The sequence below is a fragment of the Brassica napus genome, chromosome A10, assembly GCF_020379485.1.
Source record: "Brassica napus cultivar Da-Ae chromosome A10, Da-Ae, whole genome shotgun sequence".
In the NCBI taxonomy this organism is placed as follows: Eukaryota; Viridiplantae; Streptophyta; class Magnoliopsida; order Brassicales; family Brassicaceae; genus Brassica; species Brassica napus.
The window spans coordinates 13,570,831-13,596,424 of NC_063443.1; the positions used below are offsets into that span (position 1 = coordinate 13,570,831).

A 25,594-nucleotide genomic window follows, 5' to 3' on the forward strand; every position below is an offset into this window, starting at 1 on the left:
AGCAGAGGGGGCAAGCCGCAGGGGCAAGAGCGTACGCCGTCGAGGGTCGCGAAGGAGCCGAACCGATCGCGGGTACGTTTGATTTAACAATACGATTATGTTATATGAAAAGAACTGTAGTAGTCGTGTAGCTTAGCGTTAGTGTTGTGTAGGGTCTGTCGCGGTCGGAGGAGTGACAGCGTTCACTCTCTTCGACACCGGGGCAACTCACAGTTTTGTAAGCCCTAGACTTACGCGTGAGTGGGACTTTAAGGGGAACTTCAACACCATGGTGACGGGAGTCGAGACGGCAGGAACAGAGAAAATGGCCACGAGGGGTAGATATGAAGAAGTACCGGTGATCCTCGCAGGTGTGAACTTACCCGGAGACCTGCTGGAGTTAGAACTGGGGCGTTACGAGGTGATCTTGGGAATGGATTGGCTAGCACAACACAGAGCAGTGGTTGAGTGTGCCAAGGCATGCGTTAGGATTCCGCTCGATGGGAGGCAAATCGTGTACAGAGGAATGAGAACTAGGACCGGAATAACTGTGGTGTCGATGGCCCATGCTGAAGAAGCAATCCGGAAAGGAGGAGAAGCCTTTTTAGCCACTATTGAAATGGTGGGTGAGACCGAAGCGCCAGATCTGGGGAGTATCCCTGTAGCAGCAGAGTATGCCGATGTGTTCAAACCACTACGCGGACCCCCACCTCAACGAAATAACGCTTTTACGATTGAGCTAGAACCCGGAACCGCACCGGTTTCCAGGGCCCCCTACCGTTTGGCGCCTGCAGAGATGGCTGAACTGAAGAAACAACTGGAAGAACTAGTGGAAAAGGGATTCATACGTCCGAGTAGCTCGCCTTGGGGGGCACCGGTACTCTTTGTAAAGAAGAAGGATGGGAGCCTCCGACTGTGCATCGACTACCGGGGATTGAACAAAGTTACCGTTAAAAATAAGTATCCCCTACCCCGTATAGACGAACTTATGGACCAGCTGGAGGGAGCCACTTGGTTCTCGAAGATAGACCTTGCTTCAGGTTATCACCAAATCCCTATTCACGAAGAAGATATTAGGAAGACAGCTTTTCGTACCCGGTACGGACACTACGAATTCGTAGTAATGCCCTTTGGACTGACGAACGCGCCGGCAGCATTCATGGGGCTAATGAATGATATTTTCAGAGATTATCTGGACCAGTGTGTGATTGTCTTCATCGACGATATCTTAATTTACTCCAAGAGCCGGGAGGACCACAGACGCCATTTGGGTATCGTACTGGACAAGTTAAGGGAGCATGGGTTATATGCTAAGCTTAGCAAGTGTAGTTTCTGGCAACGTAAGATTGGGTTTCTGGGTCATGTGATCTCCGAAGCAGGGATAGCAGTGGACCCCGAGAAGATCACCGCGATCACGAAATGGCCAACACCAAGTAACGCAACAGAAGTACGAAGTTTCCTCGGGTTGGCGGGATACTACCGCAAGTATGTTTTAGGGTTCGCCACAATAGCCAGGCCACTCACCCGCCTTACGGGCAAGGAGGTTAGGTTCGAATGGACAGAGGCGTGCGAGGAAGGATTCAAACAACTAAAGGACATGCTGACTAGAGCCCCAGTACTGGTCCTACCTAGACCAGGGGTGCCATTTGTGGTCTACACCGACGCCTCCGGGATCGGAGTGGGGTGCGTACTCATGCAGGAAGGAAAAGTGATCGCCTACGCGTCCAGACAACTGCGGAAACATGAGTCTAATTACCCGACACATGATTTAGAGCTAGCGGCAGTGGTATTCGCATTAAAAATCTGGAGATCGTACTTATATGGGGAGAAGGTACAAATTTTCACGGACCACCAGAGTTTGAAATATGTGTTCACTCAAGGAGATCTGAACCTACGGCAGCGCAGGTGGATGGAACTACTAGCAGATTACGATCTGGTCATCGATTATCACCCCGGGAAGGCAAACCTGGTGGCAGATGCCTTAAGCCGAAGGAAATCAGACATCTCCGGAGCAAGGGAAACTCAGGAACTTGCCACAGCCTTATCAAAACTGCACCTCTGTGCGACGTCCGTGAACGAAGAGGGCGCCGGGTTAGAGGTTGTGGAACAAGCCGACCTGCTGAGTCGAATCAGTAAGGCCCAGGAAACGGACTCCACACTCCAAAAGATGGTCGACAAGGAGGTGAGCGGGTACCGTACGGCTGGGAATGGTACCATCCTGTTTAAAGGCCGAGTGTGCGTACCACAGGGAGGGAACTTGAGGGACGAACTACTGGCACAAGCTCATCAATCACGATTCGCAATTCACCCGGGACGGACAAAAATGTACCAAGATCTGAAGCGGTACTACCACTGGGAAGGAATGAAGAGAGATGTCGCTTTGTGGATAGCCCGGTGTCAGACCTGTCAGCTGGTTAAGGCGGAGCGCGGAGTTCCAGGCGGACTGTTGCAGGAGTTACCCTTACCACAATGGAAATGGGATATGGTGACAATGGATTTCGTCACAGGGCTACCGCGGACCACGAGAAACAAGGACGCTATATGGGTGATAGTAGACCGCCTGACAAAGACGGCTCATTTTCTACCTATACGAACCACCGATAAGACGGAGGACTTAGCACGCGAGTATCTGAACGTCATAGTGAAGTTACATGGGGTACCGGTGAGCATAGTATCTGACCGGGATCCGAAGTTTACTTCAACTTTCTGGCAGGCATTTCAAAGAGCATTGGGAACCAAGGTTCGCCTTAGCACCGCGTATCATCCACAGACGGATGGACAGTCCGAGAGGACCATCCAGACACTCGAGGATATGTTGAGGGCGAGTGTTTTGGAATGGGGGGGGTAAATGGAGCGAATATCTACCGTTGGTGGAGTTCTCTTATAACAACAGCTACCATGCGAGCATCGAAATGTCCCCGTACGAAGCATTGTATGGGCGACCCTGTAGGACCCCCTTATGTTGGACCGAAGTGGGGGAGAAACGAGATATGACCCCCGAACTAGTTGGAGAAACGATCAAGCAAGTAGAACTCCTCAGAGACAGATTGAAGACGGCTCACGACCGCCAGAAGAGTTACGCCGACAAACACCGGAAGAGACTAGAGTTTGCGGTAGGGGATGAGGTGTACTTGAAAATGAGAACTTTTCGAGGGAATGACCCAAACCGAAAGTTGAAAAAGCTGAGACCCAGGTACATGGGTCCATACGTGATAAAGGAGAGGATCGGTGCAGTCGCGTATCGTCTGGTACTACCGCCGGAACTATCAGATTTCCATGACGTGTTTCACATCTCCGTGCTACGGAAGGTCATAAGAGAGCCTGAGCTGATCTTGCCGCACCCGCCTAAGGATGCGCAACGTAACTTGACCTTGGTTAGCAAACCCATAAAGATTATGAAGGAAAAGGAAGTAAATAACCGGGGACGAAAGGAAAAGATGGTTCTTGTACGATGGGAGAGGGATGGAATCCACGAGGATGTGTGGGAACATGAGTCGCACTTGAGGGCTAACTACCCCGAGATCCTTGGAAACGCGGAGCGGGACCAGGAGGAGGTCCAGAATTCGGGGACGAATCCTTTTCTAGTGGGGGAGAATTGTAACATCCCGGGCCCGGCCCAAAAGGGAACTCAAGTGCAGGAGGCCCAAGAAGAAGAAACCCTAGACATAACCCCTCCCATTGCTTATAAAAGGAGAAGTTTCCCTAGGGTTCAGCCACAAGAGAGACAGCAAGCGAAGCCCTGCCCGAGCAGAACCCCGCCTCCGCCTCAAGCCGCCGCCGCTCCACCTCCGGCGAAGCCAGCCGCCAGCCGCCCGCGAAGCCCTAGCCGCCGCGACCGAGCCCCTAGCCGTCGCCTCCTTGATTCAGTTTCGTGCAAGCAACTGAGATCTGAACCCTAAAGGTAAACCTAAGATCTCTAGTTCTAAGTCATTGGAAATGACAGATCCTAAACCCTCTCTCTCTTGTGTGAATCCAATTCTCTAACCAGATCTCGAGAAGTGACTGTTTCCCAAACCTAGATCTAGACCCACTTCTGCAAAAGCTAAGGTGAGGACTTGCTGTGAACTTGTCTCATGTTGAGTAATCAATGGGACTTAGTCCTTTGTTAATCAGATCTAGATCTTGTGTGTATGTGTGATATGTTATGTGATTGATCTTGTTTAGACGGTAGTACATGTTGAAGTGATAAGAACATAGGCATGTAGGGTGGTCAAGAAATGATGATAAGATGATGAGATGTGTTGTGAATGATAAGTGAAAGATGTAAGAATAAGTACGAATAAGGGATCATATAGAGAGTCTAAGGTTTGTAGGTGGGGTAAGTAGTCCACGCTAGGTATCCATAGGAGATGTGGCGAATCCACATGAATATGGAAGCACCCATAGGAGATGTGGCGAATCCACATGAATATGGGGTAGAAGCCTAGTGGGGGCTACCCACTGAGGAAAAGAGGAAAAGAGGAAAAGAGGAAAAGATGAAAAGGATATGCATTGTAGGGTCTTTAGTTCATGTCGGGTAGTATGGGATTCTGTGTAATAGATCTTATTAGCTCATGACTTGTGATTGTTTGCTCTTCCTGAGCTGAGTTCGTGGGTTCCTAGAACCTGCCCTCACTGAGTATTGTGTACTCACCCCTCTTTTTACAGGTATGGCCGAGAGGGAGCGGGAGTAGATGTCCGTATGGTGCAAGTGTTTTCTCGAGTCTTTCATTTTGGATTCTTTTCTTTCAGCCATTTCTTCTTAAGTTTTATTCGACATTCAGTTTTTAGTTGAGTTCGGTTTTATGTAAGACAGTTTGAGTTTTAATAAGAGCTTTTTGAACGAAAAGGTTTGAGTTAAAGTATTTGATAAGGTTCATCGGGCCAAGGCCGTTACAAAATGGATCTGTAAGAAAATACATATACGAAGATGGGACGTTTCCTGTTAAGTGGATCATTCTGGTTCAATTGGTTATCGTTACCTTTTTCTTTCATTGGCTGCTAGGAAAGCATCGTCTGAATTATTAAGGCAACTTTCACAAAAAAATATGACCGGAAGATTTTTTCAGATAGTTTGGATTTACGATTTGATCACCAACTGAATGGAAATCTACGTTATAAAATAATATCAATACCAACATTTATATCACTAAACTAAAAAGATACTTTATACATTGATGACATATACTGATATATATATATATATATATAAAGGCTGTAAACTTTTTTCTTCAGCTTCCTCTGAAGGCCAGGTTTACAAATATTTTATGGGTTTCATTTTTAAAGAGATTCATCACGTTACATGAAAAAAAAACTTAAGTTTGTAACAATTATAATTTTCCCATATTATAAATTATCGTCGTTTAACATGAGTTATGATTATTTTCATCATTGTCTTAGACAAGTCTAAGTTACAGAGTTGCGATGTGTGTCTGTTTGTAATATATTTTTTCAACGGTGAACTCTTCATCTCTCCATCTTAAATCACTTAATCATAAATGTTTCTGATTTGAAGCCCCTATGTAAACCATATATATATGATTATCGTCTTTAATGAACTCAATCTGTATTTCCACAAAATTCATTGATTCTTTTTAGCTTTAACCATCTTATAGATAATGTCTCTCTCTGCCTCTCCAGTTCCTCAAACCGGCGTCCCAGGCATCCGTCACTCAACCTTCGAGTCTCTCCTTCTTGGTCGTAGTAGTCAGAGCATCCTCTGGCCTCCTTCGCTTATGGGATTCTCTGAACTTCAAGAAAGACATTGAGTTTATGGGAATCACGGTTCTCTCCCTTGATGAGAAAGTAAGTTAATCTTTGATCTATCACACTTATTTAACGTAATTGTTTTAAATTGATTTCCTGATTCTTTGTTGAGTAATATTATTTGCAAATAACGTGATTCATGGATTTATTCCCGCCGGACGTGTTAAACATTACATGTCATCTTTGAAAGCCGGTTCCATTGTAAAAGTCGATCGTTTTGAGGTTGCTAGGTGCTCAAGCATGTACAAGATAACTGATCATCCATTCCTCATTTGTTTCATCTCACCAACCATTATTGATGAAGTCATCACAGGTGCTCCTGAGATCAATCTCCATTCATGATTAGACTGTTCGAAAATCTCCAAGTGATTGCGAACACAAACCTAGAACTCTCAGGTATATTATCATATTGCATCTAGGTTTATATTATGTTTTGATCTCATAACTGATATTTAAACTCACAGATGTGGTTGGGAAAATCCGTTCTCTCCAAGGATCTGACCTTACCAAAGAAATAACTCAAGTCGTTATCCATCTCCTCATTGATTCGTAAGAAACGATCAACACACAATTCCATTTATATTATCGTATATATTGTGCTAACATCAATAATCAAAATATTGTCTATCCAATATCTATGGTCGTCTATTTATCTCTTACTTATCAAACTAATTTTACACAAAACTTTATTTTACAGCTTAAAAGAAATCACAACAACCCAAACAATCAAAACACCAAAAACTAGAATCCCAGAAAAGACGAATCATTAATGATAACCTCTTTTTTTTTGTTTAACCTTACAAATAAACTTCAAAACAAATATACCAAACCAATTACCTCAACTAAAACTCAACGACACATACATCGAGTCAGCTAAACAAATACAAACTACACGGCCAACTATTTAACAAGTTACAAACTTACTTTCACAGATGTTTACAAAGAAAACGAAGACGACAACCAAGATCAGTGAAATTACCTAAACAAAAAAGCATAGTAAGTTACAAACTCTGATAAATACAAATAACAATGATTTTTGTTTACATATTACCCTTCAAATAAAAGAGAAACAAATACAACCATACCAAGAGATACAAGAGACATTAATCCCGACAGACACAAATGTGGCAACAACATCTCCACCTGCTCACTCCTCTTGTCTTATGAAAATAGCTTACATGCCCAATGTCAACATGCCAATGCTATTGTCTTCTTATGAGAAATACATAAATTCGTTTAAAACCTATTAAGGCTCAAATACTTAAAACTGTCACTCATTTTATAGTTATTTCTACAAGTTTTCATGTATTTGTTTTAAAGGTCTGATAAAAAAACAAGTTTAAAAAGAAAATAAAAACATATAACAAACATAATAAGGATAATAAAAATTAGTATTTAATACACACAACTTACACAATTAAACTAGAGAAAAAAAATATCCAGAAACAAAATGTACTATCTACAACCTTAATATAATTTATGTACTCTCAACAGTACAAAAAAACAAATAAAAAAGACAAACAAACTATAAGTTTCAGTGACACAACAAACAACACCACAAACTATATCAATCATATTAGTAACACAATTTAGTTTTTCATAAGTGGAGAACAATGCATATACAGTTCATCATCACAATTTTAATCCTATAACAATAAATATTTTAAAAAACAATGATCAATCCAAAACGAAAAATTAATAACTACCATAATCCTAGCAAATATTGAGATGAAACAAAAACTACGTCCGGGGAGACAATGCCTTTAGTATATAATTAAAGTAACAAACTCAATTTCAGAATGTATGAAATTTGAATTAATCTGAACTAAGTTTAATTCGTTTTTAAACTATACGTATCATAGAGTTTATTCTGAAATGATGCAAGAGCTGAGCAAAATAAATGGCAGATAAAAATTTCGACTCTGAAACCTCTTTTGTCAATTCATAGCAAATGTGGGCCCAATCTTCTGAACCTCTTTTAAATATAATTGGCCACTAGTGACCAGTCCGCCAATAATTCCACATTGTTTATCTGTTTCTGTCGTTACACTTTACATATGTTAGATCATTATTATCATTCACATGTTATTAATTTATCTACATGCATTGGACTGGACAGTCTTTATTTGTCACTATACTCGCTACTGTAATTTGTGGTGCATTAAATTTTACAGATGTTCCCCATACTGCATTCACCATCCTACTCCTTATCTTATGCACGTACCCACGCAAATAAAAAGAAATATCTGAGGGTATTTATGTAATAAAACCATAAATAAGCTATAACGTCGAACGACCTACCACTTTAAATTCTTACCAACCAGTCACCGCTCTCCATTTTTCATTTACAGAGATAACCCTAACTTGGTCACTCTCTCTCTCACACACTCCAGTTCAAACAATGGCTCCTCCACAGAAGCTCTTTCTCGCCGCCATTGTCTCCGCCGTCATTGTAGCTGCCACCACCGGACACGGACCTAATAGTACTGCTGAAGATATTGTACATTCCTCCTGCGTGCACGCGAGCTATCCATCTCTATGCGTCCGTACGCTCTCTACCTACTCCGGTCCAACCATCACGAACCAACGCGAGCTAGCTCAAGCCGCCGTCAAGATAAGCCTCTCCCACGCTCAAGCAGCTGCGAAGAAACTCGCGGCTGTGAGAGAAACCGTGGGGAAGAAACGGGTGAAAGCGGCGGTTGTGGACTGCGTGGAGATGATTGGAGACTCCGTGGCTGATCTGAGCCGTACGTTAGGCGTTTTAAAGCATCTCCACGTCTCGGGCGGTTCGGCGAACGAGTTCAGGTGGCAGATGAGCAATGCGCAGACGTGGGCTAGTGCGGCATTGACGGATGATGACACGTGTCTAGATGGGTTTAAAGGGGTCGAGGGCAAGGTTAAGACGGACGTGAAGCAGTGGATGACGAAAGTGGCGAGGATTACGAGCAACGCGCTTTACATGATCAACCAGCTAGATGAATCACGTGGCAAGCCCCACGTAGTACGTTCTTGATGTTATATATGATGTGCTTGTCCTAATGGACAGTTATGATTTGGTGTTAGTTTTTTCGTGTTTGCTTAATTGCGAGTTATCTACTATTTAAAGATGAGAGGCATTGTCCTTTTAAGTAGTTCTGATAATGGTATACTAAATAAATGGTTTCTCTTTTTTTTTCTGACGGTATGTCACTGTATCGTATTGTGTGGTTCCCTTCGGATTCGATAGCATGTGATTTTGTCTTGACATGAAACTAAAAATAAGATATTCTAAAAGAGTTGAACTAAATGAGAATTATATATATGAAGTAGCGGCTTGGTCTGAGCTAAGAGCATCTCCAAGGGCACTCTATTTTTTTCTCTATAATTTACACTAAAATAGAGTAACTCTATTATAGAGTTAAATTTGCTCCAATGGTTCACTCTATAATAGAGTTACTCTATAATAGAGTGAAATATAGAGTAATCTTATTTTTTTACTCCAAATATAGAGTGAAAAAATAAGAATACTCTATATTTCACTCTATTATAGAGTAACTCTATTATAGAGTGAACCATTGGAGCAAATCCAACTCTATAATAGAGTTACTCTATTTTAGAGTGAAATATAGAGAAAATTATAGAGTACCATTGGAGATGGTCTAATGCTCGTAAAATAAAGGTTTTAGTGGCAAAATTTATTTGTGTTACAAACAAAAAGTGTTACAAAAAATAGTGGCAAAATTTATAAATATTTTAATTTTTAAGGATATAAAAATTTTAGTTAACAACTTTTAAATGTAGTTACAGGTAAAAGGCAATACTTTCTTGATATGTTTTTAAGCCTCCTGCTCATATATATGACTTTGGGCGGCATTGTAGAGTAGTAACTGACGTAGGAGAAATGGAGTTCTGATGCAATAATGGGCCTCGTGAACGATTGACAAATTGTATAGTTAAAATCGAACAACCTGGAATTCATTTACTTGCATGTTTGATATAATTTGCATAATATGTTCGTTTGGTCACGAAGATTGAGATGTGTGTGTTTTTTTTTTAAGTTTTTGGTTTGGGGGATAATTTTTTAGCTGAAAATCTGGTAAACACTGGAGGAGAAAATCATGAATTGTGTATTTGCTATATCATATACGGTTTGAATGATGATGCTTCCATATTCATCGTCGTTGGGCTTGTGCGTTGGGACCAAATCAAACACATCAAAGACGTCTACGTACTGCCGCAAAATAACAAGACTAATACCACATAATGCAACACCATCATGTCCCCAAATATATATTACAACAATAATTGTAACCACTGGTGCTTGTAATCGATCGGTCCACCACCTTATTATAATCAGGGGTCGATTCAACGTTATCGGAGGTCCTACTCATTAAAACTTGTGGCCCTTTTATTTTGTTATTGAAAAAGCATAAATTGTACTAACCGTCTAACAACATGGTTATGGAAATAGCTTCCTTGAAGTTGAATCGGTCAACCACCTTGATAATCATATATAGACAGGTGCGCCGATTGGATAAGTTGAATTAGTCGGTCCATGCACAATTTTACTTTTTATTTGCCAGATTAGATCGGACTGTCTGCTAACTAATATAGCTGATGAATACTCAAGAATTTTTGCGGAGTATCGGAGGCAGAAATGCAAAGCAAAAAAAAGAGACAAAAGCAAAGAAGACGGACTGAAGATAATAAAAAATCCACTGCAATTTCGAAGAAACATTTAAGCTAATGTCCAGCCTATAAACGGTTAGTCGAGTTTTGTCCATGGCCATGATCCCAAGTCGTGGCAAGATATATACATCCTTTAGCAATGAAGTCGTTATCACGCCGACACAACCAATCCATTTATCACCACTTATTTTAAATTATAAGTCCATCTGACCTAATGACCTAATGTGATATCAAAATCTACCTTTTTGATCTAAATAGGATGACCCCAAAAGAGTTTATTATCGGTCAAAAATTGAAATTTGATTCAGAATGTGTTAATAAAAATCATGATTGTGAAGGAGCGTGTTGAAATTGTACAAAAAATTGAAAAAGATCAACACTAATATACAATAAACTTAAAGTTCATCCATTTATCACGATTTAATTTTACATTAAAAGTTTATTGAACTTAATAAAGTTTATTGAATCACTTTGTCGAAGTGTAAAACATAATATATTTAGGAAAAAACAGAGACAATACAGCTTTTGCTTTGCATATTTTCCTGTTATAATTAAGATAAAGTTTCACTAACTTTCTCCTCCCACGTTAGTCCAATGGTTGTTTGTCAATCAAAAACCCCACTTCAAAAGTTGGGGTTGTGGGACGTTACGATCTGTTATAAGCTATTATAAAGTTATCATAAAATAGTATTAGTTATTTTTAGAAACAAATGTACATATGTTTTTCTTTTCTTTGGGGGGTGTGGAATACACACACACACCATATTTGATATAGTTAAGTACACAGATTTATCCTCACGACACATACGTTAATAACAACATAAAAAATCTAAATGGCCTTGCATTTAAATTGAATGAAATTCTTTCTTTGTATTGTTTTTGTAGAAAAAATAAATTCGGTTATAAATCTTAGTTTATAGTTGGTGATTTTAAGATGTTTTTCTAAAGTACAAATTGTTTGCAGTTGCGCGCATTTATTTTCTCTTAACGAGGTTGTGGAATGTACTTTATGTTAATAGAGTTGAGTCAGTTGACTAATCCAAGTCCACTGTGAAAGAGATTTCGTAAACCAGCTCATGTCACTAAACAGCAATTATTGAGCCAAAGTAAAATGGGGTGTGAGTGCGACCACGCCAGGTGAGATTTGCTGTGAGAGGCCCTTCTATATTTTTGTTCCTAATCCTTTTTTTTTAATCATGATATTCAATCATTTTTACGATCCATCTATTACATGAATACATTTATTTATTTCTTTAGATTAAATTAAAATGATGAAAGGTAACGTTTATACAACCTTCAAGACATATCAATTATGAACTCTTTCTAATACTATTACTTGCTAGTATAGTGCTTTATAGTGGCAAATGTATAACCAGAACATTCGGTGACTTTATAAAGTAGATCCAACTAGGGAAACTGATTCAATTGCAAGTTTTTTGTATAACTAGTGTCAATCGTAGACTAACAATACTTGAGAGTTCTTTCGGCCTCATAACCTAACTCCGTAAGGTCCCACCTGCATCCAATCGCTAAACGTCTGTGTTCACGCATTCATTGCTTAGGGACACCATGTCGCTGCCACTTATTTGAATCTATATCCATGCATACATTTATATAATATACTATATACTTTTTTTTGAAACTTATATAATATACTATGGCTTTTAAACGGTGCGGGACAAGCGGTTCAACTGCGGTGCGGTTTTAACAGTTATAAAAACGTATAAATATATGGTATATGTAGAGATTTTTGTTACTGTTAACTGAAGTGCGGGACGAGACAGTTATAAACATTCGAAGCCTATATACCACGCTTGCTTATATGCTGCTGTATGGTGAAGAATTATATTGTTCATCCAATTTTAATCAAATCTTGAAAGAAAAAATGGTACAAAATGAAGAAAATTTGCAGTATCTTTTTTTTTAACGTTAAGTCTCAGCGTTTACTTTTAGGATCTTGGATATGTCATATGTGTATACATAATGTGATATTTTGTGTGTACCAAAACATTGTGCATAGTGCTTTCATCCCTTGAATGTGAAGGCGGCTTCATTGATAACCAGGACGTCATCTTCAAAAACATCATAAATGGTGTGGCTCTATATCTTTCCATATCTTCAGAACATTATAGATATATAGTCAAACTCTTATTCATTCTTACATCTTCTCAAATGTTATGCCATTATTAACTACATGTTTATTAACTACATGTTACAATAAATTATACACCAATAATAAAATTATAATGAAAAGTTTTAACTTTTCCAGAAAACCAACAATAATAAAATTTAATTTTCTTGTTTTTTTCCAAATAAAGATTTTATTTATTGTACAAATAGTGTTAAGAAGTTGAATAGTGGCCAGTTTGCTAGTAAATATGTCGGCTCGGTAGCATTATTAAAATAAATAAATATCCCGAAAATTAAGAGAAAAAAAGGCAAATAAGGAGAGAAAAAAGCTAGACCTGGTGCTTTTTTGCAGACCTTTTGGGGTAGTAGTTGTCCTGGTCGCTGATCACCATCATCTCTTTCCGACAACAACTCTGATGTTCTTTCTCTCCCGTGTGAGCTAGCTCTCTGTCATAAAAAAATCTCTCCTGTTCCACTCGATCTTCTTCCTTCCTTCTGAAAAAAAACGGAATCTTTCTTTCGTTTTTTTTTCTCTCGGTCTTGTGACTTTATTATTATTGGTGGCCTCTCCGAAGATTCCGCTTGTGAAAAAAGAGTCGTGCTTTTGATCTCTCCCTGAGATTCCGATAAACTGGTGGCTGTGTCTGAAGTACAAAGCAGAGATCTTGGAGTCAACATTTCAGATTACTCATTAAAAGAAACGATTTTTATTGTTTCTTTCTGCGCTGACTTGGATTGTGAAGAGTGGAAGTAGAAACCAGTTGATTTCGTTTGGCTTGTGGTATAGAGAAAGTTTAAGGTCAATGATGAAGATGCAGCTTTAAACACAAAGGTCTCAGCTTTGTGTAACCTCAGATTCAGGTTGTTATTGGGTTCAGGAGTAAAAGTTTTCAGTAATCATGAAAGCTCCTTCATCAAATGGAGTTTCTCCAAATCCCCTGGAAGGTTTGTTGAAACCCACTGCTTGGTTTTATATTAGATTCAGTTGTAAGCCATAGAGGTCAAACTTTTTCAGAGTTGCTGGATATGGTCACCTGAATTGAATTGATTTGATTCATTCTCTGCTTTAGATATAAGCTAATAGTATTGTGTATGTGGGAAAATGGGGTCCAAGACCGTGCTTTTTAGTTTGAGGGGTTTATAGAGCAGCTCTCTCATCTTGTTGTTTTGATAGTAGTAACTGAAGGAAGATCCAATAGATTTTGAAGTAGTTACATCTTTGATGTTGTGTGTGTAGGAGAAAGGAGAAATATAAACTCAGAGTTATGGCACGCTTGTGCTGGGCCACTGATATCGTTGCCTCCAGCGGGAAGTCTTGTTGTTTACTTTCCTCAAGGTCACAGTGAGCAAGTACGTTGTTCGAAATATAACATTCAAGAATGATTCTCTGAGTCTAAATTTAATGCGGTATTACTTTTTTCTATCAGGTCGCGGCTTCAATGCAGAAGCAGACTGATTTCATACCAAGCTACCCAAATCTTCCTTCTAAGCTCATTTGCATGCTCCAGAATGTTACATTGAATGTATGTTACCAACAATGGATAGAATCTCTTAACATAAGTTTTCTTTTGAGTCGCTAATGTTATCGATTTTAAAACCAGGCTGATCCTGAGACGGAGGAGGTCTACGCGCAGATGACTCTTCAGCCAGTAAATAAAGTACGTTACCTTTCACTATATAACTCGTTTCTAGGTGTGTTTGAGGAGTAGGAACTAATTGCTGTGAGGATTCTGTTGAACAGTATGACAGAGATGCATTGCTTGCCTCTGACATGGGTCTTAAGATAAACAGACAGCCTAATGAATTTTTCTGCAAAACCCTCACGGCGAGTGACACAAGCACTCACGGTGGATTCTCTGTACCACGCCGAGCAGCTGAGAAAATCTTCCCTGCTCTGGTGTATATACAATACCTTAGCTTCTTTTATATCTTTCCTTCCTGAGTATTATGATCTCTTTATTGACTTTACATTGTTTGGCAATATTCTGTTAGGATTTTTCGATGCAACCACCTTGTCAAGAGCTTGTTGCTAAGGACATTCACGACAATACATGGACTTTCAGACATATTTTTCGAGGTTTTACCTTGTTTTTGATAGATTACCTTCATCAATTTGGTGAAACTGTTCTAAGGTTTTGGATTTGTTGATGATGTTTATCAGGTCAACCAAAAAGGCACCTGCTAACCACAGGCTGGAGTGTATTTGTCAGCACTAAAAGGCTCTTTGCTGGGGACTCAGTTCTTTTTGTAAGGTATATCAATCTCTATGTGCCAATGCTCTTCTCGGTATTTATCTTGTGAAGAAGCTAACTCTTTTTCATTTTCAATTAAGAGATGGAAAGGGGCAACTTCTGTTGGGTATAAGACGTGCAAATAGACAACAACCTGCGCTTTCTTCATCTGTAATATCTAGCGATAGCATGCACATTGGAGTTCTTGCTGCTGCAGCTCATGCTAATGCTAATAACAGTCCTTTCACCATTTTCTACAACCCGAGGTGGGTGATTTGTGTTTTCTTTTGTCTCCATTAACCTTTACTAAATGCTTGTTTCTGAGAGAATACAACTGAGTTCTTTGCAGGGCTGCTCCTGCTGAGTTTGTGGTTCCTTTAGCCAAGTATACCAAAGCTATGTACGCTCAGGTTTCACTAGGTATGCGGTTTAGGATGATATTTGAGACAGAAGAGTGCGGAGTTCGGAGGTATATGGGTACAGTTACTGGTATCAGTGATCTTGATCCTGTGAGATGGAAAAACTCTCAGTGGAGGAATCTTCAGGTACTTTGAAGCTAAACTCATGATAAATGCCAAATTTGTTTTTCTTGATACACTGCACCATTCATCTTAGCTTTTTTTTAAAAAAAATTTTTTGTTATAGATTGGATGGGATGAGTCAGCTGCTGGTGATAGGCCAAGTCGAGTTTCAGTTTGGGACATTGAACCGGTTTTAACTCCTTTCTACATATGTCCTCCTCCATTTTTCCGACCTCGGTTTGCTGGGCAACCCGGAATGCCAGGTAAAGTCTTTTGTACAGTTTCATTTTAAACATCATCTTTGAATCTCCTTAAAAGACGGATGTTCTGTTGGTCTTGCAGATGATGGGACTGACATGGAGTGTGCGTTGAAGAGAGCAATGCCGTGGCTTGACAATGGCTTGGAGATGAAGGACCCTTCCAGTACGATATTTCCTGGTCTGAGTTTAGTTCAGTGGATGAGTATGCAACAGCAGAACGGCGGCCAGGTACCTTCTTCTGCTGGTTTCTTCCCGTCGATGGTCTCTCCAACGGCGGCTATGCACAACAGTCTCGGCGGAGCGGATGATCAATCAAAGTTAGTGAGCTTTCAGACGCCTCCAGGGGGGATTTCCTCATCAAACCTTCAGTTTAACAAACCGAATCTGCAAGGGGCAATGTCCCAGTTACCTCAGCCGCCAACTACGTTGTCTCAACAACAGCAGCTCCAGCAGTTGTTGCACTCCTCTTTGAACCATCAGCAATCACAGCCTCAGCAACAACCACAATCGCATCAGCAGCAGCAACAGCAACCACAATCACTGCATCAGCAGCAACAACAACAATCACTGCTGCTGCAGCAGCAGCAACAACAACAACAATCTCTGCAGCAACACCATCAACAACAGCTTCAGCAACACCATCAACAACCGCTACAGCAACAGACTCAGCAGCAGCAGCTACAACAACAGCAGCAGCAGTTAAGAGCGCAGCAACTGCAATCTCATACGCACCCACAGCCACAACAATCTCCTCCGCACCCACAGCCACAGTCACATCCACAACAGCTACAGCCACATAAGCTGCAGCAATTTCAGCTTCCGCAGAATCAGCTTTATAATGGTCAACCAGCAGTGCAGCAACGTCAGTCACAACAAGCATCTATGCATCATTTGCAATCCCAAGTAGTTTCGGGATCAATAGCAAGCAGTGTCATCGCGCCTCCGTCTAGCTCCCTTAATCAAAGCTTTCAACAGCAACAACAACAGTCTACGCAGCTTCAACACACACATCGCCATATAGGTGCTAGCACTAGCCAGAGTAGTGTAATTGAAACCAGCAAGTCTTCATCTAATCTGATGTCCATACCACCGCAAGACACACAGTTTTCACGACAAATGGAACAGCAGCAGCCTCCTGGTCTTGTCCAGGGACACAATCCGCAACAGCAGAAAACTCAACAGTCACAGGTTCAACAAATATTCCAGCAGAGTCTCTTGGAACAACCCCATTTACAGTTTCAGCTGTTGCAGAGGTTACAACAGCAACAGCAGCAGCAATTTCTTTCTCCAGGAAGCTCGAGTTTACCTTCTCAGTTACTCCACCAACAGCTGCAAAGCCAGCAGTTTCCGCAGCTACCTTCTCCCTCTCAAGTTCAGCAGTTTCCATCGTCCTGCACCAACACTGGCTTACCCTCGTTGCAACCACCTCAAACGCTGGTGAGCCGGCCTCAGGACAAACAAAACCCACCGGTTGGAGGAGGGGCCAAAGCTTATTCAGGCATCACAGATGGAGGAGATGCACCTTCCTCTTCAACCTCGCCTTCCACCAACAACTGTCAGATCTCTTCTTCAACCTTCCTCAACAGAAGCCAAAGCGGGCCAGCGATCTTGATACCTGATCCAGCTGCTGATATGTCTGGTAGTCTTGTCCAGGATCTTTACAGCAAATCGGACATGCGGCTGAAACATGAACTCGTGAGTCAGCAAAAGCCCAAAGCTAGTTTAACAGATCATCAACTAGAAGCGTCTGCCTCTGGAACTTCTTATGGTTTAGATGGCGGGGAAAACAACAGACAACAGAATTTCTTGTCTCCAAACTTTGGTCTGGACGGTGATTCCAGAAACAGCTTGTTTGGAGGAGGAGCCAATGTGGAGAATGGCTTCGTACCTGACACGTTGCTCTCGAGGGGATACGACTCCCAGAAAGATCTGCAGAACATGCTTTCAAACTATGGAGGAGTGACCAATGACATTGGTACAGAGATGTCTACTTCAGCTGTGAGAACCCAATCTTTTGGTATCCCTAATGTGCCTGCCATTTCAAACGATCTAGCTGTCAACGATGCTGGAGTTCTTGGTGGCGGATTGTGGCCAACTCAGACTCAACGGATGCGGACTTATACAAAGGTATGATCCATCCCTCTTTGTGGAAACTTGGTTACAGTTTTTTGGTTTGACAATGTTGTACATTTTCTGACAGGTGCAAAAGCGAGGTTCAGTGGGGAGATCAATAGACGTCAACCGCTACAGAGGTTACGATGAGCTGAGGCATGACCTTGCACGGATGTTTGGGATCGAAGGACAGCTTGAAGATCCTCTAACATCAGACTGGAAACTTGTCTACGTAGATCATGAAAACGACATACTTCTTGTTGGTGATGATCCGTGGGAGTAAGTAGAGAGCTGTCACATCCGCATTAGACCGTTTGAAAGTTCCATACCTTTTTTTCATGAGTCATAACCTTTGAAATCTTGATTTTGTTTGCAGGGAATTTGTAAATTGTGTTCAGAGCATAAAGATCCTCTCATCAGCTGAGGTTCAACAGATGAGCTTAGACGGGAACTTTGCAGGTTTACCAGCTACTAATCAAGCTTGTAGTGGCGGTGACAATGGTAATGGTTGGAGAGGTCAGTATGATGATAACTCAGCCACCTCGTTTAACCGGTGAAGGCAGATGAACATCTCTCACAGACGGATTCTTTTCTCTTTTGTAATATATTGCTTCCTCTGTTTGATAACATGTTTCAAGTTTCCACTGGGCCCTGTAGAGCATTTACCCTGTACAATATATCTTCTTCAACTAAGTTTACACGAAGATTTTATTTTGATGGGTGCCACTGATTCTACTAATTGGTTAACGGTAAGAGAAAGGAAGCGACCAGATCAACCAAATAAGAAAACTCAAGTCTTTATTTCAGATAATGCTGAAGCCGTTTATGAAAAATTTCCACAATTGGGATACAAATTGCAGGTTACAAAGATATAAACTAAGAAAGGATAGCCATCACATCTGAAGCTCTCAGGGCGATGTAGTTGGAACCATCTTTGCCCTTGAAGTCATTACCAGCATACTTGGAGTAAAGAACTGTGCTTCCAGTTGATATTGATAGTGGCTGACGCTTACCTTCCTCATCTAGAGAACCTGGTCCAACTGCTATCACCTGCCAACAAAACACAGAAGAGATTTTGTATAATTGACACTTCTGTATGAGCGATAAAGATGGACATGATGATATCATGTGTGCGCTTACCGTGCCAATAGAAGGCTTCTCTTTGGTAGTCTCGGTTAGCAACAACCCTCCAGCTGTTTTCTCCTCAGCCTCAGCTACCTAAACTCATAAATATCAAAAACAAAACTTCCTCTTGTTACCACTGTTGTTGCGTGTACAAACTAATATGATGATTAAAATAAGCACAACCTTAATGAAGACTCGGTCATTCAAGGGCTTGAGATCTTTTATGTCCTCGGTCTCAAGAAGGCCAACAATATCATCTTCCTTGAGAATAAGATGCTGAACATCGTTGAACTCCACCTCAGTTCCTGCGTATTTGGAGTAAATAATTTGCGCGCCAGTCTACACCAATAGAAAAAAAGAAAGTCATTTCAGATAAATTTGTTAGCACACAACGAAGCAAACAAAAGAAAGAGAGGTTTGAGAGGCCGTTACAGGGACATCTATGTCGATTTTGTTCTTCCCAATAGTTCTTCCTTCACCCACAGCAACGACTTCACCTCCTTGAGGCTTTGATTGAGCTGTGGATGGAAGTAAGATACCTCCCATAGTCTTCTCCTCTGCCTCCTTGATCTTCACCAAAACTCTATCTCCCAACGGCTTAATTGAAGTATACTGTAAACAGGACAAGGGAAAAAAACGTAAGTCATAACTAAAAGAGAAGGAAGTACAAGGCGTCATTAAGTTACAAACCAAGCTTGAAGCATCTAAAGCTACAATAAAAAAAAGAATGAACCAGAGCTATACAAACAGCAAGCTAACATTCAGATAAGTTCCACATGTTCAATCAAAAATGTTCATTCAGACCAACAAAAACAAGGATGAATAAAAAAACAAAGAAGTGAACAAGTAGTACCTTAGGAGCAACCACAGAAGCAGCTCTGACAACGAAAGAACGGAACTGGCTCTGCTTAAGGGTGCCTGGTTTCAAAGTTCCAAACTTGGCACTCGAAGCTCTGAGTGAGGCTAAGCTCCTAGCTGACACAGTCACTGGTGATGCTGTAAGTTGAGTCGCCGCCATTTCTGCTGTCCTTCAAACACACATAAAACTATTACTATTGAAATGGAGATTTCACTACATTTCAGCAAAACCCAATTACTATTGAGCGAACCCGATTAGTTTCTCCGCCCAAAGTTCCAACCTTTATGGTCAATTCTCGTTGTGAATTACAGAGAGTGTGGGAGTAAAGAGAATCGATTCATACCTTGAGGATAAGAGAAGAAGGGGCACTGTGACTTTGGAGGATAAAAACCCTAAGAGTTGCACAAGAGATAGACTAGAAACGGACACACAAAAGACTTGCCCTTTTTATTGCAGAAGAACTCTATCTACAACTCTCTACCGGGTGGGTTTTACGGGTCGTGTCCGGTCGGGTCGTCACCTAATCCCTTTTTGTCTTGAACTTAACTAATCATTTTGGGACGGTTTTTAAACATCATTTTGAGGTTGTTTTTGTTTAAGTTTTTTTTTTTTTTAAGTTTATTTCTTAAAATTATTCAAAATCATTTAAAAACGATATTATACACCAAAACCACATTGTTTTTTACATTAAAAAAAACATTTTATTACTCAATATATAACATTGTTTATTGATGTAAAAAACATTGTTTATTGATCTAATTAATCTCAAAATATTTTACACTAGGCAAAACAAGATTTTCATAGACCAAGTGATAGTTTTTGGTTGTAATCGGTAGTTTATTGTGTATAAAAATTCTCATAAATAAACAACTCAAGGAAAAATATTTAAGAATGAGTTTTTATTTGATCTTAATATTTATTTCCACAACCCTACATCCGATCCATCTAAAAAATTATGATGGATCAAAAAAAAAAAACAAGAAACATTATTTAACCAGAAAAGCTATCTAAATTATTTAAGAGAATTATTGCAATCACTAGCTAGATAGCCTAGAGATAAAGATCTAATCTAGCACTCCAGTTCCACAAACAATCGCTTAGGTGAATCTCCACAGTCCAAATTAGTAGATCCAAACTTGTGGGAAGACACATTCATAGTGCAGTTGAGTTTTCCAACACACTCTTTAGCCACGATCTTTGCAGCATCCTTGGCTCCTTCGCACGTACCAGCCGCGAATGACCCACAAAGGCCAGACGGATTTCCGAAGCTCGCAAACTTGACGGCTGATATTGGCCGGTTGTTGCAAGACAACTCCACTTTGTTGTGCTCATGAGCCTTGGCACAAACTCTTCCGGTAACAACCGTCTTGAACTTCACCATTGAGGGGTCACCACCCATCTCTTCGAATAGTGTGATAGTGTTGTGTCCTTTATCATTCAAGAATGATCGTGGAACATGGTACCTACAAGAATTAGGCCGTTAAAGATCCATCAATTCAGATAAATTTTCAGTGAAACGAACCATTTTTTAATTATGAGTCAAAAGTTTGGTAAAAGTTGAAACAAAGGCATATCAAAATAAAAATAATAAAAGAATCATGAGTTATTTTCATTTAAGTTTACCATCTCTGAGTTGGTTTGCCGCACATAAAAGCACATTTGTCGCTTCCATACTCCCCACGGTAGTCACATTCCTCGGTGCAACCGTCTTCACTAGAGTTAAAGCTTGGCCAGTAACGTCCGATGCTCTGACCGTTGATCCAAACCTCTCCTTTTCCAAGGCCATTCAAGTCTACAATCACGGGATCTTTACCAAGAGGAGCCTTGAAATTTGCCTGGAGAGTTAACATTTCTTGTAAGAAGCTTGCTTATTTGCAATATCAAATGGTTTTTTAGAGAAATATTTTTAGGTGATACTGACCTTGTACCATGACAACATCCGATCAGCTGGTAGCTTTTCGGTTGACCATTTAAGTTGGTGGTGATTAGCAGATTTCAAGCTGAAAAGTTTGTTGTTGAATCCGTTCAAACCAATCTTGTAGTCCCATTGATGCTTCGATAGATCTTTCTCGACCGTTTCATCTCCTTTGTATCCGACTAATTTCACAGGACCGTTGATTCCAGTTGGACCACTCTCAAAGAAAGGTCCATAATTCTAAAGCACATTAAGACCACAATTTCAAAATTTTCACAATAAATTTTACATTTAATAAGCTATATATGGTTTTGTTTTTTTACCTGTAGTCCAACTGAAACGCTGAGAAGTGCGAGGTGGTTAGTCCCGTGAACAAGGTTGACCTTCTTCTCAAATCTGTAATCGAATTTGTTGTCCCTCACGATTTGGTTACCTACGTATTTTCCATTGACGTAAGCATGAAGAACATGAGCGTTGCTATGAACCCTTAGCGACATGTTTCTGCTCCAAATTGGATCTTTCTTGTCGAGATGAACCCTAGTTCAAAATTAGTATCAAAACCATACAAAAAAATCAGTTAAAATTGTACAATCTTGGTACAGTGGAATACTCATCATGTGACTTTCTATAGAGCTAATGTTTGAATCACGATTTAAACGGTCATAAGAATTAACAAAAATATAAAAGAGAAATATTTAATTGGTTCATATATATATATATATATTACCTAGTCATGTACCAAAGATAGTCACTAGCATCATTTGTAACGTCTTTTTGGTCTACAAGACCCTTGGCAATGAGGTCTCCACTGCCTTTGAGAATGGTCTTCTGAGTAGTAAACTCGGGTCTCCATGTCCATTTCAGCTTCTCAGGCTCATCACAAGAGTCTTCGGTAATGATTGATGTCTGAGTATTCACTCTTGCAGTGTTATAAGCCTCTTTATCGCAGTCAGGAATAACACTCACGGACCAAGCCGGTACATTGTAGTCTTTCCCTTTGAAGTTGACCAAAGCATCCGCAGTTGCGTTCACATTACCGATGAAGCAGCTTGATTTTTCGTTTGTTGAGTAAACCGTAGCCTTTTCAAAGATACAACAAGTGGTTTAATGATACCATATAGTTTTATTGTCAAGAAGGGAAAAATATGGAAACATGATCGGGTCTAACCGTGACGGAATTGCCAAGATCGATTGTTGAGATATTGCCGTAAGTTAAAGGCTTCTCCATGGATTTCAACAACGTGTGTAGCTGTTTCAAGTGACCCCATTTCGGTTGGTTCAAGTTACCTGTTAAATATAGATATACGTTAAGACTGTATTAACCAACATTTTAAGCGATTTATATATATATATATATATATATAAAGTGTGAAGTTATTACCATATTCATCGAGAGGAGCATCGTAATCATATGAAGTGGTGATGTATGGACCTCCTGCAACTCTTCCAAAGTTAGTACCACCATGGTACTGTACATTGTCGCACATGCATATAACAAATGAACAAAAAAGTTAGTAACCAAATCTCTTAACAAAAAGGAGTTTAGTAAATATAATTAACTAATTTTACAAATATTTTTGCATGTAGCTGAATCTTACCATGTAATAGTTTTGGAAAGTTCCTCCCGTTTGAAAAAACCTAGCAACGGAAAAAGCAAGATCTTCAGCGGTTCTATAAGGATGTTTGCCTCCCCAGTTTTTGAACCAGCCAGTCCAATTCTCTGTCCACATCTTTGGGCTGCTCGGGTTGCTTGGTTTGTATTGGTCACAATAAAATCCATTGCATGTCTCGATCATAGGCTGAGGAGCATGGGGTTGTTGGCACATAATCCATGGAACACCTATGTCTAGAGAGTTAGCCATGTTGGCACACCAATCAATGTAGGCTTTACCCTCCGCTCCATAGGATGAGATCACGTTCCCATACTCATTCTCGATCTAAATATAAGCGAACAAGTTTTTTCAATAAAATCCATTTTTATTAATATAGAGGAAAGACATTATGATATAAATGTAATGTTGCCATAACATTTGTAATAATGTACCTGAGCTAGGATGATTGGACCTCCTTGTGAAGCAAAGAGGCTCTCTTCCTTCATCATGTTTACGATTTTCGTAGTGAAATTTTGCATTTCATTCTGTATAAAGAGAATGAAGAAAACATTAGAAAAATTAAAAAATAATGAATATAAAAAGATTTGTAAAACTGAAGAAGTTTGGTTATACCATGAAACCGGGATTAATTGTTCGGAATTTCATGTTAGGCATATTGTGCAGCCACACCGGGAAGCCTCCATAGTTCCATTCCGCGCAAACGTACGGTCCAATGCGAAGAACAGAGTAAAGACCCGCGCTTTGGATGGTTTTAATGAAACGAACAAGATCAAGATTTCCTGAGAAATCATATTGCCTACGTGACGGTTCATGTGCGTTCCAAAAAACATAGGTCTCAATGGTATCTAACCCACCATCTTTGGCTTTGCTGATGAGATCTGGCCACATCTGCAAAAGTACAATAAAAAAAAAGGATAAATATTACTTGCAGAAGACGAAACAAATTTACAAATGATGTGACGTGTAAGTAAATACATCAGAAGTGCTTCGTGGATAGTGAATGGAGCCTGAAAGAAGGATTCGGCGTTGTCCATCGATGGTGATAGCACGTTCATCATGAGAGACAATGGTTGAATTAGCCGAACCAAAGAAAGTAATGAGGATGAGGAACAAGGATAAGAGATTGAACTGCTTCATTTTCATAGCTTTAGTGTTGTGTTTCTACTGCAGAAAACGATTGCATTGGAATTGTGTTTAGATGAGATGTTTTTATAGTCACTTTGAGAGAATAACAACAACCTACGATTTTTTATATTTGTTTGTTTAATATCTTAATTAAACTTATTTCTAGGATTGACTAAGTTTAATACGAGAAACAAATGTGATTTGAATATATGAAATAGACCAAAAAAACTATTTGTAGTTCTTTTCATTTCATAAATATTTACTTTGTTTTATAAACTAAAATTAGCACTTAAATTCAAATATTTATGCATAAAACAATGTCCGATGGATTTGATGTGTTTTTGTGGAGCTGTTATACACATGCATATATTCGCTTTAGTTTATTTTTGTAGATTATTTATCCAATAACTTAATTAAAATTTTAGGATTGGAATGCACGGAAAAAATTAAGTTAGTTTTTATAAAAACCAACAATTAAGCTTCAAATCTAATTTTAGATTTTTCGATTTTAAGGATTGACTAGGTTATCTTCTTGTTTTGCCACTGGTTAAGTTTATCTTGTTATTTTCACTGATTGACTAGGATATTTTATTTCAGACTGAATTATCATTTCACAAAATTGTTATAAGTCATGACTTCATTATTGATTTTTCTTATAAAAGAAACTTTATTATGTTTTAAATTTGATAAGAGCAAATAGAATTACGAGATATTTTTTATAGTTTCCCTTAAATATAACTTGTTATCATTTCAAAAACTCAAGTGAACTCTCAAATTATATGAACTGATTGAGAAATAAATACTTTAAATAATGTGCATCAGGCGAACACTTAGGAAAGATAATCAAAAGAGGAATTTTCGTTTTAGTTTTCTAAATTAAAAGAGAGTATGTTGCTTAACTTTTATCGCAAAAGGAGGATTTGTGGATAACATTTAGACAAAAACTTAGGAAACTAATCCTGTGTATAGATCATGTTCGTTAGATTTTTTTGTTGATAAAAGAGAATAAAAAGGAGGTACGGAAACAGTCATCGTACACTCCTCTACGGGAATGAAACTAAAATTAGAGAAGCTTATTAGCGAAATAGAAGAGGAAAAATTAAGATTTTAGAAGTATAAATTATATACTCTATTTATTGGTGAAAATGTTAAAAAGAAAATTTTTCATGATGAAAATCTGATTCTAACATAAGAGAAAATCTAAGTGGTCATGGACTCGTGGTCATGTCATCTCAGAATAGTACTGAACTTGTTCGCTTATGCCATTTCGATATATTTCATGTCATTTTAGCACTGAATAGATCTACATAT

The 25,594-nt window shown here is 39.5% G+C and overlaps 4 protein-coding genes across 7 annotated transcripts; 2 read left to right on the top strand and 2 right to left on the bottom strand.

Moving 5' to 3' along the window:
• Window positions 1–7,380: 7,380 nt before the first annotated feature.
• On the top strand, window positions 7,381–8,898 carry LOC106371713 (pectinesterase inhibitor 3-like). The gene has a single exon (XM_013811808.3). It carries the CDS (start codon window positions 8,126–8,128, stop codon window positions 8,735–8,737), a length of 612 nt encoding a protein of 203 aa, XP_013667262.2. The 5' UTR covers window positions 7,381–8,125; the 3' UTR covers window positions 8,738–8,898.
• Window positions 8,899–12,445: 3,547 nt separating this feature from the next.
• Window positions 12,446–18,359, top strand: LOC106371714 (auxin response factor 7). Its single transcript, XM_013811809.3, has 13 exons — window positions 12,446–13,467; window positions 13,760–13,872; window positions 13,950–14,045; window positions 14,124–14,180; window positions 14,264–14,419; window positions 14,515–14,599; window positions 14,684–14,774; window positions 14,855–15,019; window positions 15,103–15,298; window positions 15,399–15,537; window positions 15,617–17,661; window positions 17,735–17,925; window positions 18,023–18,359. Exons 1-13 carry the CDS (start codon window positions 13,422–13,424, stop codon window positions 18,201–18,203), a joined length of 3,561 nt encoding a protein of 1,186 aa, XP_013667263.2. The 5' UTR covers window positions 12,446–13,421; the 3' UTR covers window positions 18,204–18,359.
• A 68-nt stretch (window positions 18,360–18,427) lies between these two features.
• On the bottom strand, window positions 18,428–20,164 carry LOC106376593 (20 kDa chaperonin, chloroplastic). 4 transcript variants are annotated; one of them, XM_048743091.1, is made up of 6 exons: window positions 19,974–20,164; window positions 19,625–19,799; window positions 19,204–19,383; window positions 18,955–19,110; window positions 18,787–18,864; window positions 18,428–18,696 (listed from the first exon to the last, which is right to left on the bottom strand). In XM_048743091.1, the coding sequence occupies exons 2-6, from the start codon at window positions 19,787–19,789 to the stop codon at window positions 18,523–18,525; spliced, it is 753 nt and encodes a 250-aa protein (XP_048599048.1). In that variant the 5' UTR covers window positions 19,790–19,799; window positions 19,974–20,164; the 3' UTR covers window positions 18,428–18,522. The 4 variants fall into 4 exon arrangements, with proteins under 4 accessions (XP_048599048.1, XP_013672138.2, XP_013672137.2 ...); XM_013816684.3 differs by having other exon boundaries at window positions 19,625–19,791; window positions 19,974–20,159; XM_013816683.3 differs by having other exon boundaries at window positions 19,625–19,794; window positions 19,974–20,136.
• Window positions 20,165–20,514: 350 nt separating this feature from the next.
• On the bottom strand, window positions 20,515–24,352 carry LOC106370436 (beta-galactosidase-like). The gene is made up of 11 exons (XM_013810442.3): window positions 24,134–24,352; window positions 23,771–24,046; window positions 23,590–23,682; window positions 23,144–23,482; window positions 22,927–23,014; window positions 22,714–22,832; window positions 22,273–22,625; window positions 21,869–22,082; window positions 21,552–21,785; window positions 21,254–21,465; window positions 20,515–21,093 (listed from the first exon to the last, which is right to left on the bottom strand). Exons 1-11 carry the CDS (start codon window positions 24,299–24,301, stop codon window positions 20,700–20,702), a joined length of 2,490 nt encoding a protein of 829 aa, XP_013665896.2. The 5' UTR covers window positions 24,302–24,352; the 3' UTR covers window positions 20,515–20,699.
• Window positions 24,353–25,594: the final 1,242 nt, after the last annotated feature.